The 19,356-nt window shown below is 39.5% G+C and overlaps 1 protein-coding gene across 1 annotated transcript; it reads right to left on the bottom strand.

The window, feature by feature from the left end:
• Positions 1 to 459: 459 nt before the first annotated feature.
• On the bottom strand, positions 460 to 17,508 carry sypl2a (synaptophysin-like 2a). Its single transcript, XM_051415053.1, has 6 exons — positions 17,317 to 17,508; positions 17,034 to 17,108; positions 10,486 to 10,607; positions 7,168 to 7,366; positions 5,990 to 6,163; positions 460 to 2,786 (listed from the first exon to the last, which is right to left on the bottom strand). Exons 1-6 carry the CDS (start codon positions 17,329 to 17,331, stop codon positions 2,661 to 2,663), a joined length of 711 nt encoding a protein of 236 aa, XP_051271013.1. The 5' UTR covers positions 17,332 to 17,508; the 3' UTR covers positions 460 to 2,660.
• Positions 17,509 to 19,356: the final 1,848 nt, after the last annotated feature.

Genomic DNA, 19,356 nt, shown 5'->3' on the forward strand with positions numbered 1-19,356 from the left:
GTCTCCGCCCCCCTTCCTGCCTGTCTTCAGCTGTCCTATCAAATAAAGGCAATAAAAGCCAAAAAACAAACAAAAAAAAAAACCATGTTTATTTTTAATTTTTTTAGGAGCCAGAGGAACCTGATTGTTTCACTGATAATCTGTCTCATGTACTACTGTCAGGATATAGTGAAAGTTTCAGTGAATATGACAAAAAGCTATTTTTATTAAGCAGCTTTAATAAAAATTCAAACTAAATGATGTTACTGGCTAAAATAACCATGTATATTAGATTGTAATGTGCATGGAATAATGGGGTTACCCATGATTTTTCTTTGTTTTGATTAGGGCATTATATATATCGACCATTGAAAATCCCATACCCGTCAGCCACTACTGTAAACATCGAGGGTGGCTGGTGAACGCAGGTGTATTCCTTTACAAGCCCATTTTGCAATATAGTTAAGAAAGGAGACAGAATCCAGCAGTTGCAGCTCTCATGTTTTACACATGTCGATACAGACAAACCATTGTTTCCTTGTGCACAAACAAGGCATAAAATACACAAAGACCAATGTCAATAAATGCATAAACATCCCACATACCATTGTGCTCTAATTAAAGTAAGATGTTTCTTTTAAAATTGATAAGGTGTCTTACTAAATATGTGTCTAATTTCAATATGATGTGGAAAATATATTACTTTGCTTACAGTGACATAAACGGCCCCTCATTTGTTCCCTACAGAGGCTATGGCGATAAAATAAAACAGCTGCACAGACGGACCAATAATTCAAATCAAAACCGTTACTTCATAGAGATCATTAGATCCCTCTTAGTGCAATGCAAAGAGTTCAATACTAAACCAAATAATGTACTGTATGGCACTGGCTGTCAGGTTACATGCAGAGCAGAACTATGGGCAGGAGTCATAAAGAAATACAGCAGGATTACATCAATCTGGCACCCAGTTGACCACTTTTGTTCTTTAACTATTTATAATCTGGAGATTAAGCCTAAGGCTACTCAGTGGTACAACAAATTTAACAGCAAATATGACGTTACCAAAAAAAAAAAAATATCAAAGAGAAGCTGCACACCGACACTTTTCCATAGGGAAATACAAACAGAAACCCAATGTTGGTTTTAAAAATATGCAATGGACCAATTCATGTAGATAAAAATACAAATGAACTGTATATAAATAATATCACTGCAAGGAAAACAGAGTCCAAACAAGGAGAAGTCTTAGTGTTACTGAGTAGTGTAAATTGAACATTTTGATCAATGAGGAACTAAACATGGTTTGGCTTGACATCTATCAGTCACTGAAGTCCTGTGCAACAGCTACTGGAGTAAACAGTTAGAGAGCCTGCCTTGTTCTGGATACAGGCTGAAGATAACCAGGACAAATGCTGGGACAACCTGGAACATGACCAAAATGATACTTTTAAAATAAATGTCTCTGCTTACCCACTTTAAGTACAGAGAAGTGCAATAGATTGTGGTGTGATTTTTTTCTTTAGTGTGTATTATTTAAAAAGTTAAGCACATAAGTGTGAAGTATATTTAAGTGTGTGTCAGCAGCTTAGAACATTAGTGGGGGAATGGTATGGCTCTAAATTACTTTACAGCTGCAGTAGTTAACTTTTATTAAAATGTTGTCATATTTGCTGAAATTGACAGTAGAACATGAGACAGATAGTCTGTGAAACAATCAGGTTCCTCTGGCTCCTCCTAGACCTCCTAATGGGATTTACTAGAATCTACCGGGCCTGAACGAAAACAAGTTTTGCAAATTCTATAAGGAGTGCTAGGAGGAGCCAGAGGAACCTGATTGTTTCACAGATTATCTGTCTTGTGTTCTACTGTCAAGATATAGTGAAGGTTTCAGCAAATATGACAATGTCATTTTTATAAAAATTACCTACTGGAGCTTTAAATTGAGGAAAAACAGCATTCAGGTTCATTTATTGAAATTCAAATGTTTAGAATTATAGCACTTGGAATCTGTGCCGTTTTAAATTACTTAATGGAAAAAAAAGCAGGTTCTTACTAGACTGGCTTGAGAGAGAACCCAAGGTGCACATTTGCTCCCAGATTAAGAGTAAAAACACATGCTTTTATTTGGATATGAGGGCCGTTTGAATTCTCTGAACCTCTGTGAATCCTCTGCCTTCTTCCACCGGCGGAGGACCAGTACAGATTCTGGCTCCTTGCATCACAATTTCATCACTCGGTGGTTCCCTGAAGGGCAGACATCAAGGGAGGACAATGTGCTGATGTGAAAGTAAATGCACTGCAGGCCTGCTGTTCTGAACACCAAATACATTCACTGTTAGGTTTCAACCCAGGTTACATTCACAGTAGCTCTTACTGTACGTAGTGTGTAAGCAGTTTAGTTTCTATTTGCACTTAGTGTAGGCACAGGGGAATTGGGAGCTGATTTTGAAAAAATAAAGAACAGTGTTGCTGGGTGAATTAAATGGATTAACTTGAGCTAAAAGAGCAGTAACTGAAAAATAGCTCTGACAGGTGTTGGGAGGTACAGGGGGGGGGATTTAGGACAACTGCCTTCCTTTTGTTTCCATTTCTGCAGGTTAACATCGGAGACCAGTGTTGAGCACAAAGCTTTTCTGCTGTGGGTACAGGACTATGCTCAAAGACCCTCAGTGATGTGGTTAAGGCCCGGGGGCCCCTCCTTCCTCCATGGTGGCCGGTGGGCTGGGATCCTTGTGGAAAGGAGTCTCCTTGTAAATGAACCAGCAGTTACCTGCCCACAGGATCAAGTTCAAAAAGCCAAAAATCTGTAGAAAGACAGGAAAACAGAGGTGATTCGTGATAACAACAAACAAGTAAAGTGTTCACTTTGTGATTACAGACACGCCATTTACACATTCTAGTTATGCTCATTGAGATCAGATCGCCATCCTACAGAGCAAAACCTGTGCCTGACTAATTTGAGTGGCGGCAAATCAGCCCCAGACTGTTCATGGAGAGCCTGGTTGGCTCGCCTGGTGGGGCTGTGCATCCTGTGTGCAGGTGCTGGGTCCTTGCTGGCGCAGCCTGGCTTTGATTCCAGTCTGCGGCTCTTTGCAACATTCCATTCTCTCTCTGCAGCATTCAATTCTCTCTCTGCAGCATTCAATTCTCTCTCTGCAGCATTCAATTCTCTCTCTGCAGCATTCAATTCTCTCTCTGCCCCAACTGTCTTTCTTCTGCTGCTCTTTAATAAATAAATAAAAGCCCCAAAACAATCCAAAGAAATAAGAGAACACAATTTAATGTGATTATATCTTTTGCATGGGGAAATTTTATGGGTTCAATTATTTGGGTTTTTTTGTATTTGTATTATTAAATTGTTATTAATCGTATTTATTTGTGTGGTGTTAGACGGCACCTTTAATACAGGTGTGTGGGTAGGGCCTGCAGCAGATTTGGACCCCATAACAATCATTTCATTATCATCTTTCAATACATTTTGACTGAGTGGAACCTAAAGCCACAATATATATATCATGGAGTTTATGTGGCTGAGTTAAGGGAAACTTTAGAAACTTTGTGAAAGGTTCTCTATTATAAATTCTTATTATTTGTCTCTTCTTGAAAATTCCACAAATGGAATGTTAATAGCCGATCAGCTACACAGATGAGTGCAATATACATTGCTGTACATACAGTTATATCCGACTTTCCTTTTCTATTTAACCGATCACCAGTGATGTCTGTATCTGAGGTAAAAACTCCACAGACAGTGTTTGGCTTTTTCCTTCTGGCCTACTGTAAAACTCTTTGTGGTAAACACACTAAAACTTTCACTTATTGGTGACCTTAAAATAAGGCATAAAAATAGGTTTGATTGTACATCAACACTTAGATTATTTTCAATGAATGGAGATGCTAGGACATGAAAATTTGAACAATTATTGCCATTTATTTTGACTCAAAAAGTGCATGTAAAACTGGAAAATAAAAATACTAGTGTAAGACTACATTTTCATTCTACAAATTGCATTAATATTATATTACACATAATTAACTGTACACTGCTGCAAAGCAATCTCAGCAAAGGAAGTTTTTATTTTGAACACCAGATGGCACTGGCTGTTTTATACAACAATCTGCAGTCAGCCACCCTCCAGTATGTGGAATACTGAAAATGGAGAAAGTATTGGTACTAAGGTTGCTAGTAGTGTTAATCTGAAAAAAGAAATGATCCTATTAAAAAGGATGCTATGTTTAATTAAACAGTGTAATAACAGTGAAATGAAATGAATATTGTCGTTTAGATTTACTTCAACATAGTAAAAAGAGTGACGGCAGATCTACACAATTGAGTGCAGGAGAAATAATAGAAAATACAGAAAGTGGCATTCACTTTCTGGGTTGTAAAACTCCATATGCAGAGGTGAATGTATTTATATTATACTAACTATTTTGCTTCTAGAGCAGCAACAGTAATGTTTACAACAGCAAAGTCATTATATACACCTAATAACTCGCTGGAAATGAATCTAAATACTGAGTGACGTTTGGAAAGAATCATGTACACAGTCAGTCAGTCAGTCAGAGGAGCAGGTTTGTCACAGCAAGAATTTGACAGACTTTATAAACCGTGGCAAACTAAGCTACACAGTTGGACTACATTCACGCAGTTTCATTTCAGCTTGTAACAGTTAGCTATTAGCCCAGCTACTGCGCTGTGCTTGTGTAGTGGCAGTGGAGGAGAGACTGCGGACAGAGCAGATTAAAATATTGCTTTCCAACATGTTTCTGCTTGTTGAACAGGTGTATTGATAAAGTGTTGTAAATCTTTTTACTAGTTGTATTACTTACACTAACAAGAGTAGTCGTATTCTAGTTGGAGTAAATACATGTTGGAGTTACCTTCACTTCACTACGGCCTCTCTCTCTCTTTTTTAAATGTTTTTGGGGCTTTTACTGCCTTTAATTGATAGTGACAGCTGAAGAGTGACAGGAAAGTGGGGAGAGAGGGAGAGAAAGATGGGATGTTAGCAGCAAAGTTTCACAGGCTGGACTTGACCTATGGCTGCCGCAGCAGGGACTCAGCTCTACCCCTACTCTTGCCCTGCTATCTACTGACTTCACTTAGTGTTTGTGGGTGTGTATGTGAAGGAGCTCAGCCCCCAACACAGAAGCTGTTTTCACATGGCTGATTGATAATGGTGGAATAACTTGACACACAATCCCTTCTGAGTTTTTACTTTCCACTGCTGGCTGGATTCACTTTGTGAATGACAAAACGTAGCTGATGGCATTGGCCATGAAGTTAAAGAGGATAATGTTACAGTTGTCAGGGAGCAGGTAAGCTAATGCTACATTAAACATCGCCTGTAAGTCAGCATTTACAGCAAGGCTGACAGCTACTTTATAATGTGTGAATGTTTGTAAGAGCTGAATATCTAACTTATGATAGAAAGTGATATCAGCTGCTAGAATCCCAAAGCAGACCGCAGTGACAACATGTTAGGACAAAGAGAACTCTAAAAACCAATGGTGGCAGTAGTGCAGGGACAAGGAGTGCATTTGCATGAATGCTTGGGCTGGAGCCCGAGCTAGTGAGCGTAAAGGTGCAATTAACTAGCATTGTACATTAATAAAATTAATAGTTAGTTTAACTGACTAGTATTTCTGGTGTCGACTAGTGAGATTAGCAACAGGTAACCAGCTAGTCCACGAATAGCGTGCGTTCCTAGTTTTACCATCCCAGATGATGAAGAAAGCCATTAAAACGTGAGGTAAGAGAGTACACAGAGGTTAGGGGAGAGGCAGCGTCATACTAAATTACACCAAAACATCATCTTTTTTTGCATTAGCTGTAAAAACAAATAGACTATGATGGAACAAATGATTCATTTTTGATGAAAATCCATCTGTAGACAGAGCAGCCAGATACTTGGTCTGCTATCATGGTCTGGGTGTGGATGGAACTTTGGGTCTTTTAAGAAGGAGGTAATAAGGCCTGCAGCACTACTTTCCCATGACTTACCACAGAGGCGTGGAGGCGGCCCATAGAGGGAAACTCTTCTACTTTACAGATGTCCGGGCATTGCTCCACTAGGTGGTGAGGGTTAGTGGCCCATTTGACATCGGTCAGCCCTTTGCCCCAGGCTGAGGAGGACACAAGCCACAGGAAGGCAAAGGCAGCGGTCACCACCAGGTCCTGGCAGGGAGTACACAGTACACACTGAGCAGGTATACAGACACATATCACATGAGTTCGCTATGTATTTTTTAAATTTTTAATTCCAAAGAGTAACATGCACTGACATTCTGGCTAGTGCCAATATCTGTGTGTCATAACACACAGTTTATACTACCAACAGTGCAGTCTTAAACTAAATACACAGCCAGGTTTACGTAGGCTAAAATACAATAAAACATTTTCCAGGTCAACATAGATTATTTCCAGGATAGATCATTCCAATCCATTTCCAGGTGTTTCCTTGACTGGAAAACAAGTCTCTAAATTTCTAGGTATTCCAGGAATATTTTCCATAGCATGGCACAGATTTTAGATGGTTTTAGCTTATTTTTCACAAGCTAACCAACAAAAAAGATAAGAATTCTGCTGCACCCCAGTCCAAGCATCATTCCCACCCCAATCCTTTATCATATCGCAATAGCAGTATCTGTCAAAATAATTGCAATATTGTGCAGCCCTACATTTGTAGACAATTATAGTTTTAAAAAGTGCTATATAAATAAACATATTATTTTCATTATTAGTTTTACTTTATTTTTCTTATTGCCAACATGCCAGTATTTGAGTGCCTTAGCTGTTATAGGAAGAATTATAACCAATGAGCCACTGTTAATGTTTACATTTTTCAAAATAAATGAAAAAAATGATTTTGTACTTTTTTTTCTCTTTTCCCTGTTGTACCAAAATTGTATAAAACGGTGACCCCCAAAATGAGGCACACAGAGAACCGTTAATTTTGTGTACCATTACACACCTAGTCACTCCAACTGGACTGTACTTAATGTCTGAGAGGAACCTTAAATAACACGCTGCCACCAACTCAGCCCCCTGTGTAGCTCTAACACTAACGCTCTAACACTAATAAAAACAACCCCATCTCTCCTCATACCCAGGGCTGGTGGGTGTGAAGGAGGTTAGCAGTATGAAGAAAGCTGACTGCTGACCAAAGGATGTGTACTCACTATGACGGGGCCGCGGGTGGTCTGGCGGTAGATGTTCTGGTAGCCCAGGTAGAGGATGAGTGTGGCAGTGCAATAAAGGAACCCAAACACACCGACACACACAAAGAACTCTGCCGAGGAGGAGAAGTCGCCCTGCAGGTAGGTCACATTGAATCCACTGCCGTTACATGTGGGGATCTTATATGGGTACGCTGACAACCTGCAGAGAAGGAGAGAGCACTTTCAACAGTCGCTCTGATGACTCCTGTTTTTACTCTTGTGTGATTTCAGAGAAAACAAGTCCTCACCTGGGTTATTCTTCTATCCAAGGAAGGCAAGAAGAGAAAATGTGAAAGGATTAAGAGGGACCTGGAAGATTTTACAAACACTGCGCGCATATACAGTTGTGCTCATAAGTTTACATACCCTGGCAGAATTTGTGATTTTTTTGGCCATTTTTCAGAGAATATGAATGATAAAGAGAAAAACTTTTCTTTCACTCATGGTTAGTGGTTGGGTGAAGCCATTTATTGTCAAACAAATGTGTTACTCTTTTTAAATCATAATGACAACAGAAACTACCCAAATGACCCGGATCAAAAGTTTACATACCCTGGAGATTCTGGCCTGATAACATGCACACAAGTTGACACAAACGGGTTTGAATGGATACTAAAGGTAACCATCCTCGCCTGTGATCTGTTTGCTTGTAATCAGTGTTTGCATATAAAAGGTCAGTGAGTTTCTGAGCTCCTGACAGACCCTTGCATCTTTCATCCAGTGCTGCACTGACGTTTCTGGATTCTGAGTCATGGGGAAAGCAAAAGAATTGTCGAAGGATCTGCGGGAAAAGGTAATTGAACTGTATAAAACAGGAAAGGGATATAAAAAGATATCCAAAGAATTGAGAATGCCAATCAGCAGTGTTCAAACTCTAATTAAGAAGTGGAAAATGAGGGATTCTGTTGAAACCAAACCACGGTCAGGTAGACGAACAAAAATTTCAGCCACAACTGCCAGGAAAATTGTTCAGGATGCAAAGAAAAACACACAAATAACTTGTGTAAAAAAAGTGGTGTGGCTGTTTCAAGATGCACAATAAGGAGGCACTTGAAGAAAAATGGGCTGCATGGTCGAGTCGCCAGAAGAAAGCCATTACTACGCAAATGCCACAAAGCATCCCGCTTACAATACACCAAACAGCACAGAGACAAGCCTCAAAACTTCTGGAACCAAGTCATTTAGAGTGATGAGACCAAAATGGAACTTTTTGGCCACAACCATAAACGTTACATTTGGAGAGGAGTCAACAAGGCCTATGATGAAAGGTACACCATTCCTACTGTGAAACACTGAGGTGGATCGCTGATGTTTTGGGGATATGTGAGCTACAAAGGCACAGGAAACTTGGTCAAAATTGATGGCAAGATGAATGCATCATGTTATCAGAAAATAGGAGGAAAATTTGCACTCATCAGCCCGGAAGCTGCGCATGGGACGTACTTGGACGTTCCAACATGACAACAACCAAAAACACAAGGCCAGGTCGACCTGTCATTGGCTACAGCAGAATAAAGGGAAGGTTCTGGAGTGGCCATCTCAACGTGCAGTTCATGCAAGACAGCCCAAAAATTTACAGGAACTGGAGGCTTTTGCCAAGAAGAATGGGCAGCTTTACCATCTGAGAAAATAAATGGCTTCACCCAACCACTAACCATGAGTGAAAGAAACGTTTTTGTGTTATCATTTATGTTCTCTGAAAATGTTCTCATCATAATTCCATAGGGATTTGACATTTTCCTCCTGTCATTTCTTAAAACACTTAAAAATCACAATAAAAAAAAGACATGACCTGTTTCCTGATACCAGAATATCACAATGTCGGTTTAAGACTGTGGGCCTCCCCTCAGACAAAGCTTGGAAAAAGCACCCCCTCTATTATTCAATCATTTTCTTGATTAATCAATTAGTTGTTTGGTCCATAAAAAGTAAAAAAAAAAATGGTAAAAAATGTTGTTCACTACTAGTACGGTGTACTCCATCATACAAAAATAGTTTCTGACTGAGGGAAAAACTGCAATATTCACCAAAACTAAATCTCTTTAACCAAATCACTCACATTTAGGCTAATCTATGTGATCTCCATTCTATAGCATTTAGGAGCCCCGCATGGGGACCTCCAACTTAAAAACCTCTGGTCTAACTGATATAAATCACACTGCACTACATTATGACGGGACGAAAAACCCAAACAATGCTGAATGAAGATCAAAAGTACCTTTATAATGTATACAAGCGGTGTTCAGTTAGTTGCAATTTGCAGCATCACCACTAGATGCCACTAAATCCTACACAATGGTCCTGTAAAAAGGGCAGCAATCTATAAATAAATATTCCCCTTGTCTTGTCTCAAAGTGACATAAATGGAAAGCCAACAGGCACAGAGCAGCACCATGGATGTACGTGTCTTCACTCTTATTTCTTCTAACCACTCTGATGCTCTCAGCACTGTTTGCTCCATTCATTCCTGCAGAGTGTTAACAAAGTCAACTAAACTACCAATGCAGTCAATGCTGCCACCATTTCTTTTGATCTTCTCCGCATCAATTAACAGCCCTGTCTTTACTCACTTTTAGGGGAATTGTGTGGTGTTGATCAATTATTACAGTTGAGTATTTTTCATGAGTTTTTTATTTTATTTTGTTTTTAATTTTTTGTTTCCAATTCAGTTTAATTTCAGATTGGGTTTGCTCATTTATCATTTCCTGTATATCTGTTATTTTATTTTGTCGTTTTGTAAGTAAACAATATTGTTATGATTGATATGATTTAAACATGTTATCATTTTACAAATCTGTTCCAGATTATTCTTAATGTGATATTGCCTTCAACCATATGGACCAGTCCTTCTGAGAGTGGACCTAATGCAGCTAACCAGCAATTACTGCTCACACTGGTTAGCCGGTAGCATATTTTATGTTTCTGCAGTGATCTGACAACATAAACATAAAGCTATACAACCAGTATTTTGCGTCCACCTACACTGAGAGATAAAATAAGTCACAGGGGACAGAATGGGGGTTTAACCTGCCGAGACCAAGTGGAGTAACCATAGTTTTCACCAGATGATGGCAGTATTCCCCATTTGTGTTGTTTACTGAGACAGATCTAACCAGTGTTTGACCTGGCTTTGTTTTAGCATGGGTTGCAAACTTTAAGAAAATCCTGTTTCACATGTAAACTGCATTTCAAGATGTATTGGCAGTAATGTGGCTTCAACAAGAGATAACCAGCAGAGGCAATTATGACTGGGAGTGCTCCTCTGGTGTTCTACAGTACCTGAATGGGTAGGCGAACGCAGGCTTAACATCGTGCACCACCTGGCTTCCTGTGCAGGTGACTGTAAAGTGGGTTGTCCCACTGTAACCTCCAGTGGTAGCAAAGGCAAAGATGGTGAAGACCTGGAGAGGCAGAGAAATATGCAAGAGGTGAGTGACAGGAGTGATCTCAGTACAGATTTATATGTAAATTAAAGCCAATTGAGTGACTTTTAAATCATCATATTTGGACACATTAAGACACTCACTATACATTCAAGTCAATCTAAAATTAACAACATGATGCCTTTTCCCTTCACATAAGTAGCAAAATGTAATTTTCTTCGACCTCCCTACTTCACTATCGCTCTCCTCCCTGCAGCTGTTACATCCTTTTCCATACAGGAAACTCCCTCCTCCCTCCCTGAAAGCAAACAAGGGAAACCTTTTAACATGAAGCTGACCAACCAAAATGTTAGCTCCAATCAGTCGAGCCCTCACAAAAAGTCACCTCAGTCTCACATAGTTAAATGTTATATTCTCATTAGATCAGACAAATATATACTTAGCATTTTCCTTCAAGTTGTCAACCTGTGATTTGATGGATATCATATCATTTGCCTCAATTTTTATTAAAGAATTAATAATATTCTGGTAATCTTGGTCCTGGTAAGGACAGATCCTCTTCCTCTGTGCCATGGAGCTCCAATGTTTGTCCATTAACACATCAGTGAGCCCAACTGTTGTACTGGGTGACATGTTCCTTCATTACCATGAACACACACTGTAGATAAAGAGAATCAAATCACACATACACCACCCTGCTGCCCCAAATGTAGATTCATCCGCTGCTGATGTCCCCAACAACTTCACTATTTCCCCCTGTTTGAGTAACATGAGCTAAAAACTACAGTGGCCAGCTGTATATTTGGGACCAGTTTTTAAATATTTATGTCTTCAGAAGGAACCGATGGGCTTGGGTGAGTCACAGAAAGGGCAGGAAGGTCATTCGACAGACTTACCAAAACCAACTGCTAAACCAGACAGCACTGGATAATAGCAAAAAATAGACATTTTATGTACAGACACAATGTAGATAAATGTATTGATGCCTTTATCTACTGCAGTGGTGCTCTTTCTGGTCTTCCCAAAAGATTGCAAAGAGCTGTAGCACAATCCAACCAGAGTAGGCCCCTTATATCTTTAGGACGCACTCAGCTGGTAGTTCCCAGAGTCAGATCCTAGTACCACAAATCCATTAACACAAATGTATGTTTTAAAACTATGCTAAAACATGTCTGAATTGTGCAATCAAGAATTAAAATACAACTGCTTAATGCAGGGATACATAGCTGCTAAGGACTTTGTAAAACAAACCTCAATCCACTCAAGTCTCATCTACAGAAAAAGTGTAGAATTATTTTACCGTAGTATCCCATACAGGAAGTACTGATAATATATTACAGATGTGGTGGTGTTTCTCAATGCTAAAGCTATGCTTTTTTTGTTGTTGTTGGTTTTTAGGAAAAACATTAAATTGTAAATTTTATTATTAGGCCTTGGCGCCCAGTACTATCAGATACAAACTACTGCGCCTTTATTAAAGTTGGGGTTTGCAATTTATTACTTTAATTCTTGTAGGTTATTTTTTGTCAGTCTATATTTTTCTATTTTAATTCATTTCATTTATCTTTTTCATGTTATTCTAATGCATTTCTTTGCCTGCCTTACATAAAATACATGGAATTACCACTATGTTCAAAAGGAACTATAAATAAACTAAACTTGGGGAAAACAAAGGACACTTTAGAGGGCCAGTGTGTAAGGATGAACCTGAAGATTGCAACGCACTGAACACTGCAGTGTCTGTACATAAAAACAGCTCATTCTAATGTAACAAAAACATTTGATTCCTATATTCAGGTGATTATACACTAATTAAAACATACCTATGAATATAAATAGATCCTCCTAAATGTTACACACTGGACCTTGAACTGTGAATACTGTGAATGAATATTTCACCCTGCAGAAGTTGTTTTTCACATTGCATAAGAACAAATGTCAGCAAAACATTTCTTCTCAAGGGAGAAAAACAAGCTGATGTGTACAACTATGCTGACAGAGAGCAGACGGCAGCAGGAAGACTGAAAAGCAGAGGGGAACCCAGAGCATTTCCTCTAACATATACTGACTCTGCAGAAAAACTGCGATGCTACTCCAGGGTGGCCAGAGAGTCGACTGCAGTGCAGCACAAACTGCCCTCAGAAGACTTCAATGTATTAGCACAACAGGTCTGGGTAAGGTTTGGACAAGATTTGAACAGCCTCTTCACCTGCAGCAGGAACGCAGCACACCGACACTGTGGTCAGGTTGAATGTTGTTGGCTGTAGGACCTGGACTGGGCTCAGATCTGACTGAATCGGGCAGGTCTGTGCAGAACTCTACTGGGCAACGTGCGGAAATTGTGCGGAATTGCAATCCATATTGTACGAAAACATTTCTAAGCCTAACCCCTTAAGATAGTCCTAGTGGTACTATACAAGCAAGCACTCCCAAAAAAGTCTTACACTCTAGGGTAGCACCAGTGCTCCTTTCTGAGCCAGGAAAAACCTTGTTGAGGTACTATATCGGTAAACAGAGTACAACTCAACAACAATGCCAATGAGATCCTGACTGCTGCCGTTTCATCCTATTTTTAAAGGCAAGGCATTATGTGCTAAAATAGATACTAGGCAGAGAGCAGAGTGGGATTTCATACAGCCAACACTGGCACACATCATACACATACCACCAATACAATCAATATGTGGAAACAAGCAGGAAGAAAAGTGAAGTGAAGTGTTTCATTAAGGCTGGGATACCTGGGACTACTTTCAGGGGAAATGTAATCTTATAAAGTAAGCTATTTAAACATTGTAACACTGCTTAAATAAAGTAATATCAATATATCAGTTACTGTTAATGCAGTGTATGTGGCTGAATGGTGTGTTATACATGCCCCTACACACTAGGTGATAACAGTTAGGCAATAGCTGAAATGTTTATCATGATAAAATGTTTTATTTCAGTCGATATTGAGGTGTCGCTGGATGATGATGCACATTTGGTATTATGCAAAGTGTTGTGTAAGGTTTTGATCAAAGGGTTTGGAAAATGAATTCAACCAACTGATGTTGAAAAGGTTTGCCCCTTTCTTGTAAGCAAGTGGTGGTGTTGCAGTAACAGTAAAGTGTGTAAGACTAGAGCGCTACACTACCCACACACACACACACCCCCCCCCCAACATCCTTCCTCCAATGAAACGCTTCTGATTAAGGCATGTGATTCTTGCTTCCGTACTTTCTCTCAAGAATAATGTCCTTTGTTCACTTACGCCCACAACTACCAATGCACATTCCCAAATCATCAGGATCCTTCCCAGCTACGGTAACAGCTGTATACAATGATCCAAAGCACAGGCTGCTGCAGTAGTGTAGTAACAGCAAGATAAACAGCAGGAACACACACAGAGAAACACAGCGCAGTACTTAGCAAGCCTCAGGCCCACTGAGGAGTTTCAGGAATGGGTTTCATCTTTCAGGTGTCTCTGGAACCCCATTTCTCAGCTTTCATCTCAGCCCTGTTTGACCCACCCAAGCCAGTCTGACAGGACCCCAAATAAACCCTCCGCATAGGGCAGGGGTTCCCTGTCCAAAGTCCAGGGTCCCACCCAGCGTCCCACAGACTGACCGATGCATTCCTCACTACGTCTCCTGACCGGGGAGTGGCTGGACCGATAAGAGACAGGAGCAGCCAGTCACAAGGTTCTGACACTAGCAGTTTAGCTTTTTATACAACAACCTAGTGCTGGGCAATATACTGGTTAACTGGTACACCGGTTTTAATTTCCCATATGATGAATTTTGCATTTACTGCCATACTGTTGCAAAGCTGAGACAACTGCTATGACTAATTTAGTTCTTGTGCAGTGTAAGTAAAAAAAGAGAAAGTAGAATAAGCCACTATAGCTATATAAAAGGCCCAGTCATGCTAAAAAATACAGTGATATTAATTGTTGGTCATACAGCCCAGCACTTTAACAATCTTTATTTGTATAAAGCACATCACATGGACATATAGCAATACTTACCCCAAAACACATCCAGCATGTCATGATTACAAAAATAGCAGGGCCACCACGTCCCTTAGGGGTGACCACTCTCCACCTGACACTGTGAAAAACTGCTCTTACTGGCTAGTGTCCATGTTTACAGGCTGTAGCATACAGGCCAGTTTACATCCAGTAATATCACTTATAAACATCTTCCAAGAACAGAGAGGAGGAAGGCAAACTGTTTCTCCCAGCGAATGCTAAGAATGCCTTGCCCTGGAAGAATGTCTGAGACTGAAGCAGACCGACAACAAACTGAATTTGCTGAGCTGCCTCGAGAAACTGAAAACTCAGAGCAACAACAAAGTGACTATCATAAAGGAGACAAACTCAAAAAGCAGAGCCATCAAAGTGCCACATTTCCACAGACAGCAGCAGTCACAAGACTCAGACCAACAACTGTCAGCACATAGAGGGATACACTGAAACAGAAAGAAACTAGAGAAGAAAATGTATTGGCATAATCACAAATTGGGATATTTTGGACAAATCATAGATGGTAAACTACCGGCCATAGACCAAAGTTTGGTTTTTACTATGGCTATGTATCAAACTCTACTACTTACTAATACTTCTTTGACCAAAATGTGTCCATAGCAACGATACAGTATATATACTACTGTCACATACTGAAAGCTGGTATGGAAGAGATTGAAATCATAATTTTGCCAAATTTTCCAAGTTCACTTTTTTTGTCAAATGGAAAAAATAGAATCTGTACAAAAAGATGTCTTTAATTAAGTTTCCAACAAGGCTAGAGATAGTGTCTTTGTAGTCAGCGTGTAAACCTGAGCATTGAAGCATGACTGTGGCTGCAGTTTGCTCAAGAATTCAACTAGTGTGGCCAACTCATCACCAATATAGTGCTTTGCATCATTTAATATAAAATGGAGGGAAAATGGTAGAAATATGTCCTTTTGTCTGTTTTTACCCAGTCTAGTGCATTTATGCTCATTTACCCAAACGGTATGTGTGCTGTATTCTTATACCACTGCAGCCCCATTCCCCTGGGAGATGCTCAGAGAATGCTACACTACAGCAGCCAGCAGGACTTACACTCAGTTTCCTGGGAAGCGAGAGCAATAAATTAACCTTGAATCCTTTAATTCTCCAATATACAAGCAAATAAACCAAATGTAAACTACAAAGATAATTCTGCTGCTTTTGGCAATCATTATACTGATTGGGGTTTTTATGACATTTTGGCATGTTATAACAGAAAAAGGACTGTAACATAACATAAATAACAACATTAATGATGGCTGCATAGCGCTAAAAGGAGGTCCTGGTATTGTGAGACAGGTTTATCTGCAGGCTCACAGACTACACAACAAACCCACTAAGATACCTTCTTGGATTAAATATGTTAATTGAAGAGTTGTCTATCTATCTTTAAAAACCTAAAGCATCAGGTTTTTTAGCCTAAACCTAACCAAACTGTGACCATGTCGAGGGCGTGTCATGTAGACCTGTGGACCCGCTGACAGACCGAAACGGCTTTACACACTAGGGGTGTTTCTTTTTCTTCCATGCAATTCATCTGTACATCAATATGTTTTCTCAAACTGTTGTTTGCTTTAATGACGGAATAGAAAGGTGGGCTTTTTAAGTAACCTTCCTGGAGTCAAACTCCAAACCACAGCAGCAGATACTACCTGCTGTATATGCTAATGGCTAATAGGACATGGCAGTTGTGCAAGCCCACGCCTTAAATATACACAGCACTGTTGTTAGCACAGTAGTCTGCATCTACCAGAAATCCAGAGCACTATGAACATTAGCAGACACGAGGGGGCATTCCTGGACTGATTGCTTTTTTTAGTATACGATCCATTCAGATTACTCAACAAGAAGTCAAACACACAGATGCACACGGTAGAGATATTTAGAGCATGCATGAAGCATCTACTTAGCAGCAACATACGTTTCCAGGCTCTTAGATTCTCGACAGCTGGCCTTCCTTACAGCCACACAGAGGTGGGTGAAATGGGCACAGACTCAGCGTGAGGGTTTACAGCAGAATGTTGACATCCTCATTTGGGTTAACATTTCACTTGAGAAATCAGTAGCTACATGCATTGTAAATCCACAAGCTGTGGCACAATCTTAACAGGTCAAAAGTCAAGACTGCAAAGTTACAAAGGAACAGAGACAGAGAACCGTGCACCCGCTTCAAAGGGTTCTCTCAGCCTTTACACTCTGGTCTGTGTAGTACAGGAACAGTGAAGGGCACTTGCTCGGTGTTTGGTAACTGTTACATTGAATTAGTGAATGGACAACTAGGCAATATTAACATCACGAGGATTAAACGAGAGGAACGCTGAGCTGGCTGGACACTCATTCGAACTTGTCACTAACATAAACGTGGTCGGGTTCTATTTTGGAGACATTTTGAAGTACTTTTGGACTTTACTTACCCATTCTAGGACACGAATAAATCCAAGAGGTTCCTTTAATGGTCCCAGGTCCAGAGAAAATCCAGACATCACTTTCTGCGGATAACAAACAAGGTGTAAAAAGACGACACACAAACATGTAGCTAGTTAGCCAGGTGCAAACGAATTAGCGTTTAAATTAGCACTACTAACGCTCTATCGTTACCTGTTTGTCACCTTGTGGCTAACTGGCCCTGCCCTTGTTAGCAACCCGTGCTAGCCACATGCTAACGCTGACTCTTGTCAATCTGGCTAACTCACCTACCTGAACAGTGTCCATTGAGACGTGCGACGGCGAGACAACAGTTTGTGTTTCGCTCCTAAAGTCGTCAGTTTGGTTGGAAAGCTAACTTAAAGTTATACTAAGTTTGCATTCGAGAGGTGGGAAGCGATACACGGCTACTGACTGTCAGCGGGAGAGTAACAGGCAGGCAAACAACTGATAAGACTACTGTCAAACCCCGTACAGCTGAACCGCTGTCACACCCACCAAAATAAAATGTACACCACTTCCGGTTATTACTTTTCAAAATAACGAAAACGTGTTAATGTTCTAAAGCGTGTAGCATTTGTTTATATTGTTGGGCCACTTCAACTATAAAATATTTCTTGAATTTATTCCACCTCGGGGATGGAGAATAAGTACAAATCTGTCTGATGAACAACAGAATAGTATGTGTGCGTTCTGCCATCACAATCATTTGCAGTGTTGGGCAGTAACTCATTAGTAGTAATAATAATATTACAATAATAATATGACTTTTCCCCAGCAACTGGTAGTGTAACTAATTACTAACAAATGTCAAAGTAACCCCCCACAAAAATATATATATATATTATGTCACTTTTGCTCTCTATCCCCATATTCATTTGAAATCCAACAATCCAGTCACATCCTTGGATTCAGTTTTGTAATCCTGGAATTAGTTTAGAAGGTGAAAACACTTACATTCAGCAGATGGAAATATTACATTATTTTAATTTGAACAAACAAAACTGGATTTTAATTGTCATAAGTCTGAAATCTGGGCACAAAGGACACAGTTACCAGTTTTGTGGGGCGTAAGCGAAAACTAATGAAATTAGTAGTGTAACTAATTACTGTTGGCAGGGAGTAATAAGTAAAGTAATACTATTTTTTTTAAAACAATGAGAACTTAGTAATAATTTAAATGAAATTAATTAATTAGGAAATGAATACCATCAGTAAGTGATCCAGTGTGTGGGAGTCGTTTCACAAATATTAGGTACAACTATTATTGAAAGTGTTATTATTATGATTATTATTGTTGTTGTTGTTGTTGTTGTTGTTAGTATTATTGGTATTGTTATTAACACCCTGAAAAATTGACCAATAAAGGACGTCACCTTTGGTGGGGATTTGCCAATGCTGTATAAAATGTTCAAAGCACTGTAATAAAAACGTTTAAGAAACTAAATAGTTAAATAAAATTAATATTTGGAATTTTTTATGTGCTTATTCATTAACATAAGCAGTATAGTAGTGCTGCATAAATAGGAGGAACGTTACCAAACTTGGCTCCAATGGGCATACTTTCAATCCATCCACAAATGCAGCATTCAGGCACATCAGCAATATGAAAAAGCAACTCACAACGCCCCCTTGTGGAAATATTATATATTACAGCGTGAATTGTTTTTATTGTTATTTATTATTATTATTATTATTATTATTATTATTATTATTATTATTATTACTACAGTTACTATTATTACTACTGTCACTACTCATTGTCCCCCATCGTTGCTGTTGTCGTCATCATCTTCTTCATGTTCATCATCATCAGTCACTACTATTAGTGTAGTTGTTGCTACTGTTGTTGCTGTGCACCTGTCTGTCTGTCTCTGTCTGTCTGTTCTGTTTTCTGTCTCTCTTTTCTCTCTCTCACCCCAACTGGTCGAGACAGACGACCACCCACCTGGCCTCTTCTAGGTTTCTGCCTTTTAACAGGCAGTTTTTTTTTTTGTTGGGTCTCTGTAATTAATGTTAAGAGTTCGGTCTGACCTGCTCTATTTGAAAAGTGCCTGAGAAACTTCTGTTATGAATTGCTAAAAAAATTGAATTGATTGAATTGAATTTTCCTGCCCTTTCTCAGTCTTGCTCATGGTGGTACTGTTGGGTCTCTGTAAATATGTTATAAAGAGTTCGGAGACCTGCTCTTTTGAAAAGTGTCCTGAGATAACTTCTGTTATGAATTGGCGCTATACAAATAAAATTGAATTGAATTGAATTGAAATGTTAGCTCTTATATTAGTCAGTTATTACTCAACCAACATCAAGCAG

The sequence above is a fragment of the Dicentrarchus labrax genome, unplaced genomic scaffold (genome assembly GCF_905237075.1).
Source record: "Dicentrarchus labrax unplaced genomic scaffold, dlabrax2021, whole genome shotgun sequence".
Taxonomy (NCBI): domain Eukaryota; kingdom Metazoa; phylum Chordata; class Actinopteri; family Moronidae; genus Dicentrarchus; species Dicentrarchus labrax.